The sequence below is a fragment of the Neophocaena asiaeorientalis genome, unplaced genomic scaffold (genome assembly GCF_003031525.2).
Source record: "Neophocaena asiaeorientalis asiaeorientalis breed wild unplaced genomic scaffold, Neophocaena_asiaeorientalis_V1.1 scaffold256, whole genome shotgun sequence".
NCBI classification, from domain to species: domain Eukaryota; kingdom Metazoa; phylum Chordata; class Mammalia; order Artiodactyla; family Phocoenidae; genus Neophocaena; species Neophocaena asiaeorientalis.
The window spans coordinates 350,511-366,599 of record NW_020185324.1 but is presented as its reverse complement, the minus strand read 5'-3'; the positions used below and the strand labels follow the sequence as shown (position 1 = coordinate 366,599).

General features: G+C 46.6%; 1 protein-coding gene across 1 annotated transcript in view; it reads left to right on the top strand.

Moving 5' to 3' along the window:
* Window positions 1-15,590, top strand: part of FXN (frataxin) — a 21,704-nt gene extending 6,114 nt beyond the window's left edge. The window contains 4 exon segments of the mRNA XM_024734247.1: window positions 376-467; window positions 3,994-4,114; window positions 10,164-10,261; window positions 14,136-15,590. Of these exon segments, the coding sequence (XP_024590015.1) occupies window positions 376-467; window positions 3,994-4,114; window positions 10,164-10,261; window positions 14,136-14,298 (474 nt within the window). The 3' untranslated portion in view covers window positions 14,299-15,590.
* Window positions 15,591-16,089: the final 499 nt, after the last annotated feature.

The window sequence follows — 16,089 nt, the reverse complement described above, 5'->3', positions numbered from 1 at the left end:
CAGAGCTGCCAGCAGCGCCTCCCGTGGTGGCGGGCATGTCCTGTCTGTGCCACGAGCCACAAGATGCCACAGGACACCTGAAACATGGCCCATGGGACCGAGGAACTGACTTTTAAATTTTTATATTATTCAGTAAATTTACATTTAAATAGCTGCCTGTGGCTTGTGGCTACCGAGTTGTACAGCGCAGGCTTAGTGAGAGCCTGGGAGAGCGCAGTTTGATGCACTAAAAGGCGGCGAAACAACTTCCTGAGAAAGATACACTCCGAAGCACTTTAACCTCGTCAGTCCCGAACGTAGTAGTGATATTCAAACTGTGCGTTAATGGACTGTACATTGTAAAATGGTAACGTTCTTCTTCATTTTGGCTTTTAGAGTCTGAGCTGCCTCAACCAGATCCTGAATGTCAAAAAGCAGTGGGTCTGTTGGATGAATTTGAGGACAACGGGAACTTTGGGTGACACTGGGTGAGATAAACACCTCCCACATCAGAGATCTCTTCCTCCCTCTCCCTCTCTCTCAATATACAGCATATGCACACATATACATACTTTTTTTTTCTTTTCTCTTACCTTTTTTAACAACGACAACAAAAAAAAGAAAACCAAAACCCATCCCATCTGTTTTCTCCCTAAGCAGCAGCATTCCTAAGCGTCTTTCCACATCACTACTTACCCACCGCATTATTATTATTATTATTCTATTAGCAGTACGCGGGCCTCTCACTGCTGCGGCCTCTCCCGTCGTGGAGCACAGGCTCCGGACGCGCAGGCTCAGCGGCCATGGCTCACGGGCCCAGCCGCTCCGCGGCACGTGGGATCTTCCCGGACCGGGGCACGAACCCGTGTCCCCTGCATTAGCAGGCGGACTCTCAACCACTGGGCCACCAGGGAAGCCCCCCACTGCATTATTTTTAATGAAATAGTATTAAGTTCTATGGCTGTACCATAATTCATTTAACCCATCCCCTATTGCTGGACATTTAGGTTGTTTCCAGAGTTTTGTTATTATTCTCTTTGACATCTTAGTAGTTAGAGCAGGCGAAACTTCTTAACAAGTAGACCCAAAACTGCAATGGCTCCAACCAGGAGAGGTTCGTGTCCCCCCTCTCTATCGGTGGGGGGTGGCCAGACCTCTGTGAAATGATTCAGGGAGCCGGGCTCCTTCCACCTTCCTATCGCCTATCAGCAACTTACTGTCCTCTGCAGGTCAAGGCCAGGTCACCCTGTCCAGCTTCCACTCCACAGAAAGGGATAAGAGCATGGAAGGTCTGGAGGTGACATCTGTCCCTCACTCACATTTTAGCAGGGGGCCCCAGCTAACAGCTGGGGAGGCCAGGAAATGTAGCCTAGCGGGTGCCTGGAGGGAGGATGCAATGGGTTCTGGGGAAAATCTGCCAGGCACCGCTGCAGCCCACCGCCCTGCGCCTGTATCTGCAGGGACTCTCCTTCCACACACACCCCCAGGCTGCAACCACAGGACCATGCAGTCACTCATCCACCTCGAAGGCCGAGGTGTCCAGTGGCACTGGGACAGCCTCTACCCTGGCTCTGGGGGACTTCCCTCTATGAAACCCTGGTTGGAGGCTCTTTCCTTGTCTGTCACTCCCCATGGCTGCAGGGGAGGCGGGCGGTGGGACCTGTGACCTCCTTGGGCAGACTCTCTGCTACTGTCTCCCAGTCCCTCCAGGCAGCCCTCTGAGGTTGGGTGGGACCTTTGCAGGAAGCCCCAAGTCCAGCTTCCTTCTTCAGGGTCTACTTCTGGCCTCTGGGAAGCACACCTTCGACCTGTCGTGCTAAGGACAGCCCACTTCTGCCATGGTCCCCCTGTCATCGACAGGTAGCACCTGTCAAGCTCTTGACTTTGGACTTTATGCCTGAGTCAGGGGTGCCTTCATGTTCCCCAAGCTCCTCCAGGCACATGTCAAACTCTCCTGGTTCTGTCCAGATCCCCCCTCCGTCGGCTGTAGCCGAGGAGAGGGAGAGGGAAACATCCAGCACAGCCCCACCGCAGGCCCCCCACTCGCCATGTCCCGATCAGCCCTGTAGCCTTCCCCACATTGTGCCCTTGAGGTGGGGGATGGGCTGGGTGGGGGAGGGGCCATACTGCAAACCTCTGTCTTCCACTGACTGACTGGCAGCCACTGGTGTCTTCCTGGGGCCACTTAGAAACTCTCAGATGATGGAGCTGTCCGAGATGCCTCCTGTAACCTACAGACATGTCCTCACCTGGGTGCAGAAGCTCATACAGGGAGGTTTATAGCAATTTTCTTTGTCATAATTTACATACCATAAATCCCACCATTTTAAAATGTACCATTCAGTGGTTTTTAGTGTCCTCAGAAGGTTGTGCAACTTTCACCACTGTCTAATGCCAGAACATTTTCATCACGCCAAAAAGAGACCCCATAACCATTCGTAATCACTCCCCATTCCTCCCTCCCCCAACCCCTGGCAACCACTAATTTACTTTCTGTCTCTTTGGATTTGTAGCAATTTAAAAAAATTAAAAGATAGTACCTATACAGGAATGTCTCCAAGTTATAAGTATACAGCTTGATAAATTTTCAAAAACCGAAGATACCATGTAACTCAAGAAATGCTTCGAGAAATAGAATGTTACCAGCCCCTTGAAAGCAAGCCTTCTGCTCACTTCAAGTTATTAACCCCTCCCTGCCCCAGAGTAGCACCATTCTGATTTCCAATAGCATGGGTTAGTTTTGCCTGTTTTTTAACTTTATATAAATGATATCATCAAATATAAATATGTCTCTACGTGGCTTCTTTCAGTCACCATCAAAAGAAGTGTTTCGTCCATATTGTTATATTTACAGACAATTCTGTTTTGCACTGTAGTATTCCATTTTATGAATATATCATAATTTATTTATCTATGGTATTTCCTATGGATACTTGGGCAGGCTCCAGTTTGGGCTGTTGGATAGTTATGCTATGAACATTCTAGCATGGTGCATGTCTCTTGGTGAACTTGGGTATGCATTTTTTTTTTTCTTTCTTTTTAGAGCAATTACAATATTTATTAAGTATCAAATTGTATTATACAATTCTATATTTCTGTCATCTGAATTATTTTTTTCAAATCGAAATTGGTTTTGGTCTTTTCACTGCTAAGGAAATTTATATTTGGGTATGCATTTCTGTTGCGTAAATGCCCAAGAGTGGAATTGATGGGTCATAGGATATGAATATATTCAATTTTAGTAGAAGTATCAACAGTTTTGCAAAGTGATTGTCCAATTTACTTGCCCATCAGCAGTATCTGAAAGCTCTGGTTACTGTACGTCCTGGCCAACTCTTCATATTATCTGTCTCTTTCATTTTAACCATTCTGGTGGTATCTCAATGTGATTTTTTAATTTACATTTTCCTGAAGATTAACAAAGTTGAGCCCCTTTTCATACGTTCATTGGCCATTTGGATATCTTTTTTTTAAAATGAAATCTGTTCAAGTATTTTGCCCATTTTTCTATTGGATTTTCTTTTCTTATTGATTTCTATGAGTTCTTTACCTGTTCTAGATATGTCCTTTTTCAGATATATAGAATAAAGATATTTTCTCCCACTTTGTGGTTTGCCCAACAAATTTTAACAACAAAAGCAATGGAAGCAACCTCAGTGTCCTGCTGAAGGGGACAAACTGAATGAATAACATAAGATAAAATACTATGAAAACTGTATGTGCTAATATGGAACAATTTCCAAGACATATGAAAGGAAAACTGCAAGGTGCTTCATTGATATATTTAAAAGATTGCTCATCATAGCTGACTCTGGGATGGGGGCTGCCTATTTGGGAAGAAAGGCTTACTTCTCTGTAAACCCTCTGATGCTGTTTCAATTTTTACTCGGTATATGTTAGATATTTTCCATCAATTTAAAAAATCTAAGTAAAAAATAAATGTGTCCATCGATGTTAATAGAACGGAGCGGTTTGCTGATTGCATGATCGGGGTTGTTTCTGTTCCCCTCACAGCCCTCTGGACGATACCACCTATGAAAGACTGGCCGAGGAGACGCTGGACTCCTTAGCAGAGTTTTTTGAAGACCTTGCAGACAAACCTTACACATGTGAAGACTATGATGTCTCCTTTGCGGTACCTATTTGCTTCTTTTCATTCTTCTGTATCCTCCCTAGGAATTTTAGCTAAGATAAAGAATTCCTCTCCAGCCGTATGCGGTTATGGATGGGACCAAAAGACTGGGGTTCTGGTGTCAGCCCTGCATCACCAGGCTTGTGACCTTGGGCAAGTCACTCAGCCTCTCTGAGCCTCACGTTTGCCTAAAAATACAGATTCTCAAGCTTCACTCAATACCTGTGAAGATAAATCAGGGAGGGACCCAGGCAATGTGTTTGTGTAGCAAGATGCCTCTCATCATGCAGGCAGGCTAGTTCCTAAGCGGGGTGAGAGATTGCCCGAGATGTATTCAGACTAGACATGGGCCCCACTCCTGGAAATTCTCATACAGTGGTCAGGGTACAGTCCTAGGAAGCATGTTTTTGAAAAGCTCACCTGAGATTCTAATGAGCATCCCTGGGTCTCATCCCTAGGGATTTTTATTAATCAAATAAAAATCGGTGTAGGGTGTGGCTCAGGCCAGGCTTTGGGGTTTTTTAAGTTTTTAGAGTAACTCCTCAGAGGATTCTAATGCAGCTGGGTGAGAACCCCAGGGCTGGATGAAATTTGAGCCCCAAATCCTAGCAGCCAGGGCAGTGCTGGTGTGTATCGACTGGCCACCAGGTGGCAGACTTGAACAAGGGTCTGCCTTTGGGTTTAGAATTATTGCTTAGGCCTTAGGGAGCAGCTCTTTTTTGCCACTGGGAGCACATCCCCTGCAGAGGTTAACCCTCTTGACAGCAATTAATTAATACCAGAAAATGTCATGAAGAGTGCATTTGGGATTAAGTCATGGAATTATTTAGGACAACCAGCTGTCAGGCTAAAGCAATAGAAATGGTATTGGATATTGCTGTTGGGGGCACTGGATAGAAAAGGACTCCATCAGATGGGCAGGTGTCGAGCCTAGTTGTAAGGACAGTAAGGGCCTTGGTGGTAACGAGGCAAGAAACGATTGAATGCCTTCCAGGTGGATTCGTTGGTCGCTGTCAGCAGCAGAAATGTCCCGGCGGGGCTGTAGATGTGCTTATACAGGCAGCCTCAGAAGACAGAGCTACTTGGGAACCATTACAGACTGGCCTCCGGAACTTGACCGTCTGTGAGATGATTAGAGCCGGGGAAGTTACAGGTCTCCTCTACCCCAGCCTCCTTACCAGGCTCTGTAACTATGGGGAAACCAAGGCTCAGGCTAAACTCTGCCACACATGCAAGCCTTTAGGTACATGCCACAGAAACAGTCACACCACCTGTTCTTACAGGATTAATGAAGCCCCTGCTTGACTCAAACACTTTGCCTGAACATTTCATTAGAGGCAAAGGTGCCAGTATTGTAGCGGCTGGATTCTGCTTACCTCACTAAGGCAGGCAACAAAAGCTTCTGCTCAGTGGTGGGTCAGGATCTTACCTACCTTTAGAGTGTCTCTCTGAAGAGTGATTCAGCTGCTACACTTTCCAGAGTCTAAAACCCATTCTTGCAAGGGAAGAGGCACCTGAGTTTTTCTAGCCAATCCATACACTGTACATTGAGTACCATTCTACTCACTAGGGAAGAAGTACTTCTAGCAAATCATTTGCCAAGTAGGAAAATCTCTAGTGTAGGTGTAGAAGGCTACTGGCATATAGCAGCTCCCTCTGTAGTTTGGACTTCTAAGTACTTTGAAATGCTGTCTACTGAATTCCTGATTAGAGTCCTTCAGGTGCTAGCAGACTCATGTATTTCACATATAAGATAAATCAGTTGAAATTACATTATAGACAGCAGAACACCTGTAAAACCATTACTTGAGCTTGGCTGGAGTGCAGTCTTTCTATGCCCTCAGGGTCCAGCTGGATGTCACCTCCTCTCTGCAGCCCTCCTAGATGCTCCAGGCAGACACCACCCTGCCCTCCTTGCCCAGCACTCTGAGGATGATCACCCTGTGTTGTAACTGTCTCTTTACACATCAGTTCCCACGGCTACACTGAGCTGGACAGCTGGAACACTGCCTATTCCTGGTCTCCCAATGCCTGGAACATTGCTAAGTACTTAGCGGGGACTTAACGAATGTCGATTCACCATGTAAATGAAATGAGGCGCACGTACTTTTCCAGAACATGCTTTCATTGATGCCACTCGGCACTTAGTGCTGTTTTATCCACTTGCTACTGGCCAAATAGGCAAATGAAAGGAATTCTCTAGATACACCCAGGCCACGTTTCTTCACTTTCCTCCTGTGGACTGGGAGACGTGAGCAGCTTCTTGGCTGCTGTGTGGTCCGTCAAGTGGGGCGGGTCGCGGTGGATGACAGTGTCTGGGTCCAGGCCTCGCTGCTCACTGGTCATGGTTATCAGAAGGAGCTGCCTACCAGAGCCCAAGCCCCTCCCGTCACCAGGCAACCACGGAGTCCGCTACACTTGATGCGTGAGAAGCACCACACTATTTAGAGAGTTACCTCCAAACTGCCGTCGTTTTTCTTCCAGGCAGAGCCCTGGCCTCTTAAGACACTTTAACGAGAATTTGCTTGCCGCCATGTCCTTTGTTCACTGAGTTGTCTGCATGTTATTGCCACAGAGCAGAGGTTTCTTAACCACTTGGCGATCAGGACACCCTGTGAGAATCTGACTGCTCTCCCAAGAAAAACATCCCTGCATACCTATGAGAGCTGTATGCAGACCCCTGAAGACCAGCTCTGGGTCCTAGGTCACACACCCCTGCTCAGAGTTAGCACTTTATTGGATATGGTGACAGAGGGCGGGCCTGGCCTAGCATCCTGCATTTGTATTTTCTTTCCAAGAGCACTTCAGTGAATTCTCTGTGAGGGCAGGTCCTTCAGCTGTAAAGGAGAGGTGACAGTAACCTCTACTTCCCCGGGTGTATCTTAGGATTCAGTGAAACAATGTAGGTAAAAGTGCTTTATATTCATTATTCTTATTCCTTAAGGGGAAGTCAGCATCTGTTTTAGGAGTGTGGGAAGCCACATGCACGTATGTGAAATCCCGACTCAACATGCCATTCCCATATGTGCCTGTTTCTGCAAATGAGCTGGTGACAGCAGAGCCTGAGCCTTGCTATTTTTGCTTCCACTGATATTGCCTGTCGGGAATCAAGCCTCACCAGCTGTGGCCAGGGTCTCTTGCAACTGGTCAGTGCCTGGGTCTCAGCAGCTGCTAAGTATTGCCTCTCTCTCCCACACTGCCCTGCATTAAAGTCTACCCACTCTCTCAAAGTAGACACTCAGATTGCCCCTTAAGGAATAACACTAATGGACAAAAAACTGTTTATTTGGTCTACTTGAAGACAGTTGCAAAAGCTTTAAGAACTCCTGGGGAACCAGTAAGACAGCTAGTTTCCCTTCTCTTGCCACTTTCCTTTGGAAACAGCTTCTGGCTCTGTGGGGAAAAATGTCTAATTACACACCACGAACAAGAGGGGGCGTGGTTGAGTGTTGCCTTACATAACCTTGCCCTTCATGTGGTATGTGTGTGTTATCACAGTGCCTGGTTATCAGCCACTCAGTTCACTCATCCACAATTTTTTTCTAATTCAGTGATATTTTGTACAAATACTGAAAATGCTAGGATGAAAAGACAGGTCTGCTCTCAAGGTGCTTATAGTACTGGAGCGAAGGGGCAGGTGACCAGCAAACAAGCTAGCAGCTCAGACGCAGTGAGGAAAGCACAGAAGCTGTGGGGACATGCACGGGTCATGGTCCCAGCTGAGGAGCGTCAGGGGAACCTTCCCAGAAGCACCTCAGCCCCTCGCCCTCGCACTGTCTCTGAAGGAGGCAGAGCAGATATTGTCCCAAGGAGACGACACAGCTGATGGGGCTTGACGCACATCCCTAGACCTGGCCCCCTGCCTTTTCCACTGCATCACGCACCTCCCAGGTGTAGGGTCAATGCACATTGGAGCATTTAAGGGCCACAAATAGGTCAGGTTAGAAGAAATTATGTCTTGATTCTCTGGGCCTCATATCGTATGGAAAAATAAGCCATAAACTATATATGGAGGGGGGAAGGAGTGACTGCTGATACGTACAGGGTTTCTTTTGGGGGTGACGGAAGTAGTCTGGAATTAGACAGTGGGGATGTTTGCACACTTTATGAAAATACTTTGTGGAATGCTAAAAACTACTAAATTATACAGTTGTAAGAAATTTTTAAATAAATGAAAGGTAGTCCTAACAAAATAGTACACGTGGGTTTCAGGAAAAAATGTTTTAAAAAGCAAACTTATGTATACTGTGATCCTAGCCCTGCATTTAAAAACTGCAGCCGATACCTGAGAGTGAACAGCTCATGTCGCTGATTAATGGGATTGAGAGAGCGCTTCGTGTTATGGAAACAACAGCATCTTATGGACCCGAGCAGACCTGAATTTAAGATCAGCCCTGCCCGTTACTAAGTTTTCTTTATTACCCTGTCCCTCTGTTGTCCTCACCTATAAATTGGGGTAATGGTTCCTACCTCCATGGTTATGGTCACGGAGGAAGCAGTTTTACACAAAGTGCAAAGCACAGTGCCTGGCGCAGAGTAGGTACTGAAAAACAGTAGATGCTATTTTTATTGATGTTTGCATTTTATTTATACCACCTGTATTCCCAATGCTTCTATAATTTTGCTACGTTTCTTTTTTAATCAGAAAAAAACATTATTTAAAAAATAACCCAATAGTGTCCTCCCTATCCCATGCCTATGAGTTATATTATTATTGGCACTTTCTCCGCCATGTTTTGTTTGTTTGTTGTTTATTTTTTTCCATACCGCTCGTGGGTCCTAGTTCCCCGACCGGCGCGCGATGGAACCTGGGCGACCTGCAGTGGAAGCACGGAGTCCTAACCACTGGACCACCAGGGAATTCCCTCCACCTTTTCAACAGCTCTTTGTGTTTGCAAACCAAACACAAAACTTTTTCTAAGAACCACTGGGGGGCCCCTTGGTGGACAGGGGCTCTGAGAGGCACAGAGAAAGGCTGCCTGTCTGCGGGCCGTGCAGGGGATGGGGGGCAGCGAGGCTCCCCGTTCACCAGCTCAGCCGTGTAGCTGTTTCTTTAATATCCTGTGCATTCTAGAGAGACCTCAGGCCTTGGGAGTAAAGGGCTCCTTTGTTGAAAGAGGGTTTTCAAATTTAAGTGAGCATTTATTGGGCAAAGGTGGACCAGCCAGTCTTTTGATGAATTCAAGGCTCCAGTAGAGGAAAATAAAGCTGGAGAGGGGTATCTGAGAAGCTTGTGAGCTTGGGAAGGGTCTGGGAATAAGAACCCTAGTCTGGAGTGTCAGCCTTCTGCTGGCAGAGCTCAGGCTACTGCTCTTCTGAGACCAGCAAAGCAGGTGGTTTGATTATTTCCTTCTCTCTTGCCTTTTTTCCTTTCTTCGGTCATGAACTTGGCCTGCCCGATGTTTGTGCTGACTGGGACGTCAGTAGAGTTGGTGTCTCCATTTATTTTTATTTTATTTTTTTTGCGGTTCGCGGGCCTCTCACCGCTGTGGCCTTTCCCGTTGCGGAGCACAGGCTCCGGACGCGCAGGCTCAGCGGCCATGGCTCACGGGCCCAGCGGCTCCGCGGCATATGGGATCTTCCCAGACCGGGGCACAAACCCGTGTCCCCTGCATCGGCAGGCGGACTCTCAACCACTGCGCCACCAGGGAAGCCCAGTGTGTCTCCATTTTTTAATGTCTCTAGTATGTTCTGGCCGGTATTTGAGGAACCAAGGCACCAATAAGGATGTGGATCCTTTCGTTTGCCAGCTGCAATACCTCTGACTAGTCACTTAACTAAGGATATTCTCACCTTGCCACTTCATAGGAAACGAGGAAAGGCACTGATATTTTTAAGTGTCATCGTGATTAATCATAGTCTGATTCTGAGAGCAGCGCTCTTTCTGCATTACCTCCTAATTCCAAATACTAAATTATAGACAGTTCTTTATGGTGTATGTTGCATACCTGTATAAATGCAAAGTGTTGAGATATAACAAAATAGGAGGTGATTATGACACAGTGATAACTCTGTCTTATTTTCTTCATGCTTTTTCCATCTGATGCACCAGAGTGGTGTTTTAACAGTTAAACTGGGTGGAGATCTAGGAACGTACGTGATCAACAAGCAGACCCCAAACAAGCAAATCTGGTTGTCTTCACCATCCAGGTACGTTCAGAAGTCAAAATCTCTCATTGTTCAGCTTGCTCGAAACAAGACTTTGTGGACCATTTAAGAAGGGACACCCTCATGTGTTAGCAGCTGTGTAAGTGAACCTTTTCTGATGTTTCACAGCATGTCTCATTCTCAGTAGGAAAGCTTACTGTGGTTCTAATCACTTCTTGTCTGGTGATTCTGTGGCTCAAAAAGCAGATAGTGGGACGTTAACAAGATGCAAAGTGAAAAATTTTCGGAGCCCACCTTGACAGTTTTTCTCTACTCAATCATTGCCGTGCCTTTGAAAAAGCCACTTTTGCTTTTACAGCATCTGAACAAGTTGCCCTTTGTCTTCAAAGTTTGGCCTCTGGTTCATTTTGAGCATCTCAGTTAAAGGCCAGTTTAATTCCATTTGCAGAACAGGGCTGTGTACTCTGTGGAGGTGGGAAGGTGTTTTAAACAGCCCTTCTAGGACTTTTCATCCCTCCTGCCTTTTCCATTGATGTGCTTTCAATCTAGCGGAATAAAAGATTGTATTGGAGACAGTCTGTACTGCGTCTCAAGGCCTGAGAACATGCAGGGAGAGAGGGTCCCTCATCCCTCTGGCTGCTGTTGAAGTGGTTGTAAGACAGTAAAAGAGGCCCACAAAAAGCTCTCAGACCAGCCTTCCTGGTCACTCATTAGCACTTCCAAAGAGAACGCGCTGTGAATTGGGAAAGGCCCAGATATAACCAGCATGGAAGTCTTTGAAAGCCTCACGGTTTTTGCATTAAAACAAAAAAAGTATTTAACTCTTCTCCTGCCCCAGTGTTGACATCACTTTTAGGCAGTTAATATTATACTGTTTATGGTGCTGTAATATGTGATTCTTCATTCAAAATAAATAAAGCATTAGGCCTCCTTCATCCCAGCCTCGTCTAGGAAGTATGTTACAATTCAAGAAAAACAACTCCAAGGAATCACTTGTCATTTCTAGCGAGGCCCTTATTCACAGATGGTCTTGCTTTTAGATCCAGGTAGTTTACTTGAAGTTTGGCAGGGGTTGGGGGGTTACCCTGGGAGGGCCAATTAGCCTGTTCTCTTTGGCCTCAAACAGTTGCCCTGACCCTAACTGTGGCCATGCACAAGGGCTGCAGTCTTGTCCGTCATCTCAGAGGAACCAGTACGAGAGAAACTGGCTGGATCAGCTCAAATCCAGCCATCAGCTTTGGGAATCAGTGGCTTTGTAAATAGCAGGCAGGGCACCAGAACCAGCTGTGATGGCTCCACTAACAGAATTCCCTCGTGTTGTATCTTGAGACAGAAAAAGTCCTTATAGCATTTGGACACACCTACCAGCAATAGGATCCTACCACAGGCATGTTTAGAAAAATCTACTTCTGGATAATAAGAAATTCTGAGAAATTCCAAGTTTTGTTGTTTTCTTAAAATCTGTAATTCATGATGGGAATCTGGAAAGAAAAATCTGCCGAGCAGCCATTTACTGTCATGGATACTATGTTCCTCAAAAAAAAAAATTTATTTTCCACTCAATTTTTCACGTTGGTCCAAAATAATCCTTCCTAGGGCTGCATTTCTGATATTTGGGAGGTTTTTTTTTTTTTTTTTTTTTTTGCGGTACGCGGGCCTCTCACTGTTGTGGCCTCTCCCGTTGCGGAGCACAGGCTCCGGACGCGCAGGCTCAGCGGCCATGGCTCACGGGCCTAGCCGCTCCGCAGCATGTGGGATCCTCCCGGACCGGGGCGCGAACCCGCGTCCCCTGCATCGGCAGGCAGACTCTCAACCACTGCGCCACCAGGGAAGCCCTGGGAGGCTTTTTCATTGACAGCGTTTCAGGTCAGAGGAAACAGTGGCCTTCCCCCATCACCTTGCTTGAGGAGATTGCAGGGTGGAATCAAGGAGAGGTCTGGGTGGACAGCCGGGGCAGCGTGGAGGGGCCTGGAGGTTCTCACACTTGCCTGGCATCCCGGCAGCAAATCGGAGTCCAGGGCCAAGGGAACGTTCTCTGGATTTGGTCCAGGTTATTATGCCTTTACGTGTTCAGCTATTTGTGCATATTAAACAAAAGTCCAGTGCTTTTGGTTTGTCCCTATTATCATTATCCCCATTGTTAAGTAAGTGTTCAAACCCCAGCCTCTGGTGGGTAATACAGAAATCCTTGATGTTTTCCTAACCCCACAAAGATGCTTCCCTTCTAAGCTTTCCTCGTCCCTGGCAAACCCGTCCCAGTCTTGGACTTCGGAAGAGCTCCCCTGAGTGTGCAGGTGGACTCAGGGGCCCCTTCCTTCCCGTGGGCTCTCAGCATCCTCTGCTCCTTTGTCCATCAAGGCGTCATCATGTAGCACCATTAGCTGCTGGCACTGATCTCGGGTGGCCTCGGCCTGCAGCGGCTTGAAGCAGGATTTCGGTTCCCGGCCAGAGATTGACGTCAGGCAGTGGCAGTGAGAGCGCTGAATCTTAGCCACTAGACCACCAGGGACCAGTGGCTAATGACAAGGCCCTGGCCCATCAGCTGTGTAGAAATGAATTTCCACATAGAGACGGAAAGTAGCGAAGCAAGTAAAGTGCTATTAGGAGGAAAAAGAGTATAGTATGTGTGGATAGACACACTTGCGGGCTCAGAGAGAGAGTCGCGCCCTTGTGGTAGTTTGAATCACTTTTATGGAGCATTTCTTCCAGGTTTCCTTTAACCGATCATCTTGCTTTGCCTGGTTCTGAGGCCATATTTGGTATATCTCAGGGTCCTCCCCTGTGTACATGTGCATCTCTTAGCCATGGATTCTAGCGAAGAGGCCTATGGGTAGTTGACATCACTTACTATGGGGTGGCGCCCCCTCCCTTTTGACTTGCAAGGAGCCTTTCTCTGCATGTGTAGTTGGGAAGGTCTCCTTGAATGAGGGATATGCGGTCTTTTGTCTCTTATCTGGGCAGGGCTCAGCTCTTCTCCCAACTGTCCTGCTATTGATATTTTGGAGTTTCTGTCCACAGGGAACGAACTCCAGATGCTTACCCTGAGGCCTATCTATCTCCTGCCTCAGCACGTGTTCCCCCCCCCCCCACCCCACCCCCACCCCCGCTCCACTAGGCCCAGAGGAGGTGGAATTAATGGGCACACTCTGTGTCCATCTGGAATAATAAGACACGGCGAAACCTAGCCACACCTGGGTCCACACAAACACAGCGTTCCCAGCATGAAGTGCAGTACGGCTTGTGTTCACTAGATGAGCTTGAGATGGATGAACTAGCCCATCAAACTCTCACCTTCATGGACTTAAAATTGAATTAAGAAAACTATTTTTTAAAATAATAATACAGATGGTTGCCAGGGGCTGGGGAGAGGAGTGAATAGGGAGTAACTGCTTAATGGATATGGAATTTCCTGTGGGTGATGAAAATGTTTTGAAACTAGATAGAGGTAGTGGTTGCCCAGTGTTATGAATGTACTAAAATAATAATAATGTAGGTAAGGGACAAATCATGTCAGTGGTACATGAATGGCCATCATCTAAAAGACACTGCTGTAATATTTCAGGTATCATATGTGAGTTAGGAAAAGCAAAAGATCAGAATGTGATACACGGAGACTCATCAATAGGGTTGAAATATTTTCAGGTCTTGAGAGGTGTTCTGTGAATTGTACCAGAGGATAATTGTGTAGCTGCTTTTTTTTTAATTGGAGTATAGTTGATTTACAATGTTTTGTTAGTTTCAGGTGTACAGCAAAGTGATTCAGTTATATTAAATAGACCCTAAGACGAGAAGTCAAATACATGGCTCGTTAAGTATTACTTTCTAGATCTGCACTGCAGTCATTCAATTTCTTGGTGAGAGTTTCTTCTGAAGGGCTGTTCCCGTGGACTTACTCTGACTGTGTTTTGTCCTGCAGTGGCCCCAAGCGTTACGACTGGACCGGGAGAAACTGGGTGTACTCCCACGACGGTGTGTCCCTCCACGAGCTGCTGGCCACAGAGCTGACTCAAGCCTTAAAAACAAAACTGGACTTATCTTCTCTGGCCTACTCTGGAAAAGGCACCTGCTGCCCAGCCTAATGCTAAAGACATGGAAAGCTCTAAAGCCAAGACCCCAGCTTCGTTCTGCAGCTGAATGGCTAGTTCTTTTCCATTCATGCTTTTGAGGACAGTTGCATTATGTGTAACGGCTCTGTGAAAAGACCGTGTCGCCTCCTGCCCTGCCCCTGAGTTCAGATTTTTAATTTCCGTAGGTTTCTTTGGATTTATTTTCTGATTTCTTCCCTCACATGATAGCCCTTATCTTTCGTAATGTCTGTATGCCCATACCTTTAATATATAACCTCACGACAAAGAAAAAGAAGAAGGACAAATTCCAGGAGGAGAAATGAATTGGCTTCACCATTCATTCTCTGAAAGACTTACTACAAAAACTGCATGAAGAGTGGCTGGCCAACCTTGCCATCCTATCTCAAAATGAGACTCATTAAAGGGAAGCCTAAAACATTCCTACTTCTCTTGAAAGCGTAAACACTTCTGAGCCCAGTGGCACCTCGGGAATTCTGAAACCAAAGACCCTTTTCTGTTTGTGCTTTGTGACTGCCAGGGTGTGGCCCGCATGGGGTGACACAGGGAGATGTGGTGCCGTGTCTTCCACATGTGCATGTATACGTAGACACACATTTACATGTGTGTGTACATACATATTTTTTAAATTTAAGGGTCAGTATAGAATAAGCTATTGCAACACTGGTCTGTGGATGCAAAAAATCTCCCAAAAGCCATCTCTGTAAGCTCACGGATATAGTATAATAAATGAGGTCATGGAGCTGACGAGGTGCTTGGTAAATTGTGAAAGGCCACGTAAATGAAAAGATGTTGGTGTTAATGAAAGGAACCCCGGTCTTACACTTGGCCCAGCCCAAAAGTAGTTGTCTGTCTCTGGGCAGGTTTCTCGAACTCCCTGGACCTCTGTTTCCCCGTGTTAACAGAGAGGGTTAAACTGGATAGAATATAGTCGATTCCCAATTTAGACATTTAGTGGTCCTGTCAGGCAACTTAACAGGCCAGCTTTAATTCCCTCTAGTAGAGGAGATGACAGTGAACAGTTTTTTTTAAGCTATAGAGTAAGTATATGGTTTTGAGTTTTGTTTTACTTGAATTTCATGTTCAAATAATCATCCTTTATTGTGCCATTACTGTGCTAAGCCTGAGCTGTAGGCTGAATGCTAAGACGTTGATCCTAACCCCCAATCACAGCACTCATAAGTGAGATTAGTGCCCTTATAAGAGAGACCCCAGGGCTTCCCTGGTGGCACAGTGGTTGAGAGTCTGCCTGCCGATGCAGGGGACACGGGTTCGTGCCCCGGTCCAGGAGGATCCCATATGCCGCAGAGCGGCTGGGCCCGTGAGCCATGACCGCTGAGGCTGCGCATCCGGAGCCTGTGCTCCGCAACGGGAGACGCCACAACAGTGAGAGGCCCGCGTACCGCAAAAAAAAGAAAAAAAAAGAGAGACCCCAGAGAGCTCCCTCATCCCTTTCACCATGTGAGGACACAGCGTGAAGACAGCTGTCTATGAACCAGGAAGCAGGCCTTCACCAGACACCCAGTCTGCTGGGGCCTTGATCTTGGACTTTCCAGACTCCACAGCTATGAGAAATAAATTTCTGTTTATAAGCCATCCTGTCTCTGGTATTCTGTTACAGCAGCCCTGATGGACTATGGCAGCCAGCTATACCATATGACCTCGTTTGCATTGTTACTGACCTGCATTTTACACATGAAGAAACCAGGGCTCAGGAACATTAAAACTCGCCCAAAGTTAAGCTCCTGTTCTGCTACTTCCTTACTAAAGCAAGATTTATTAGTG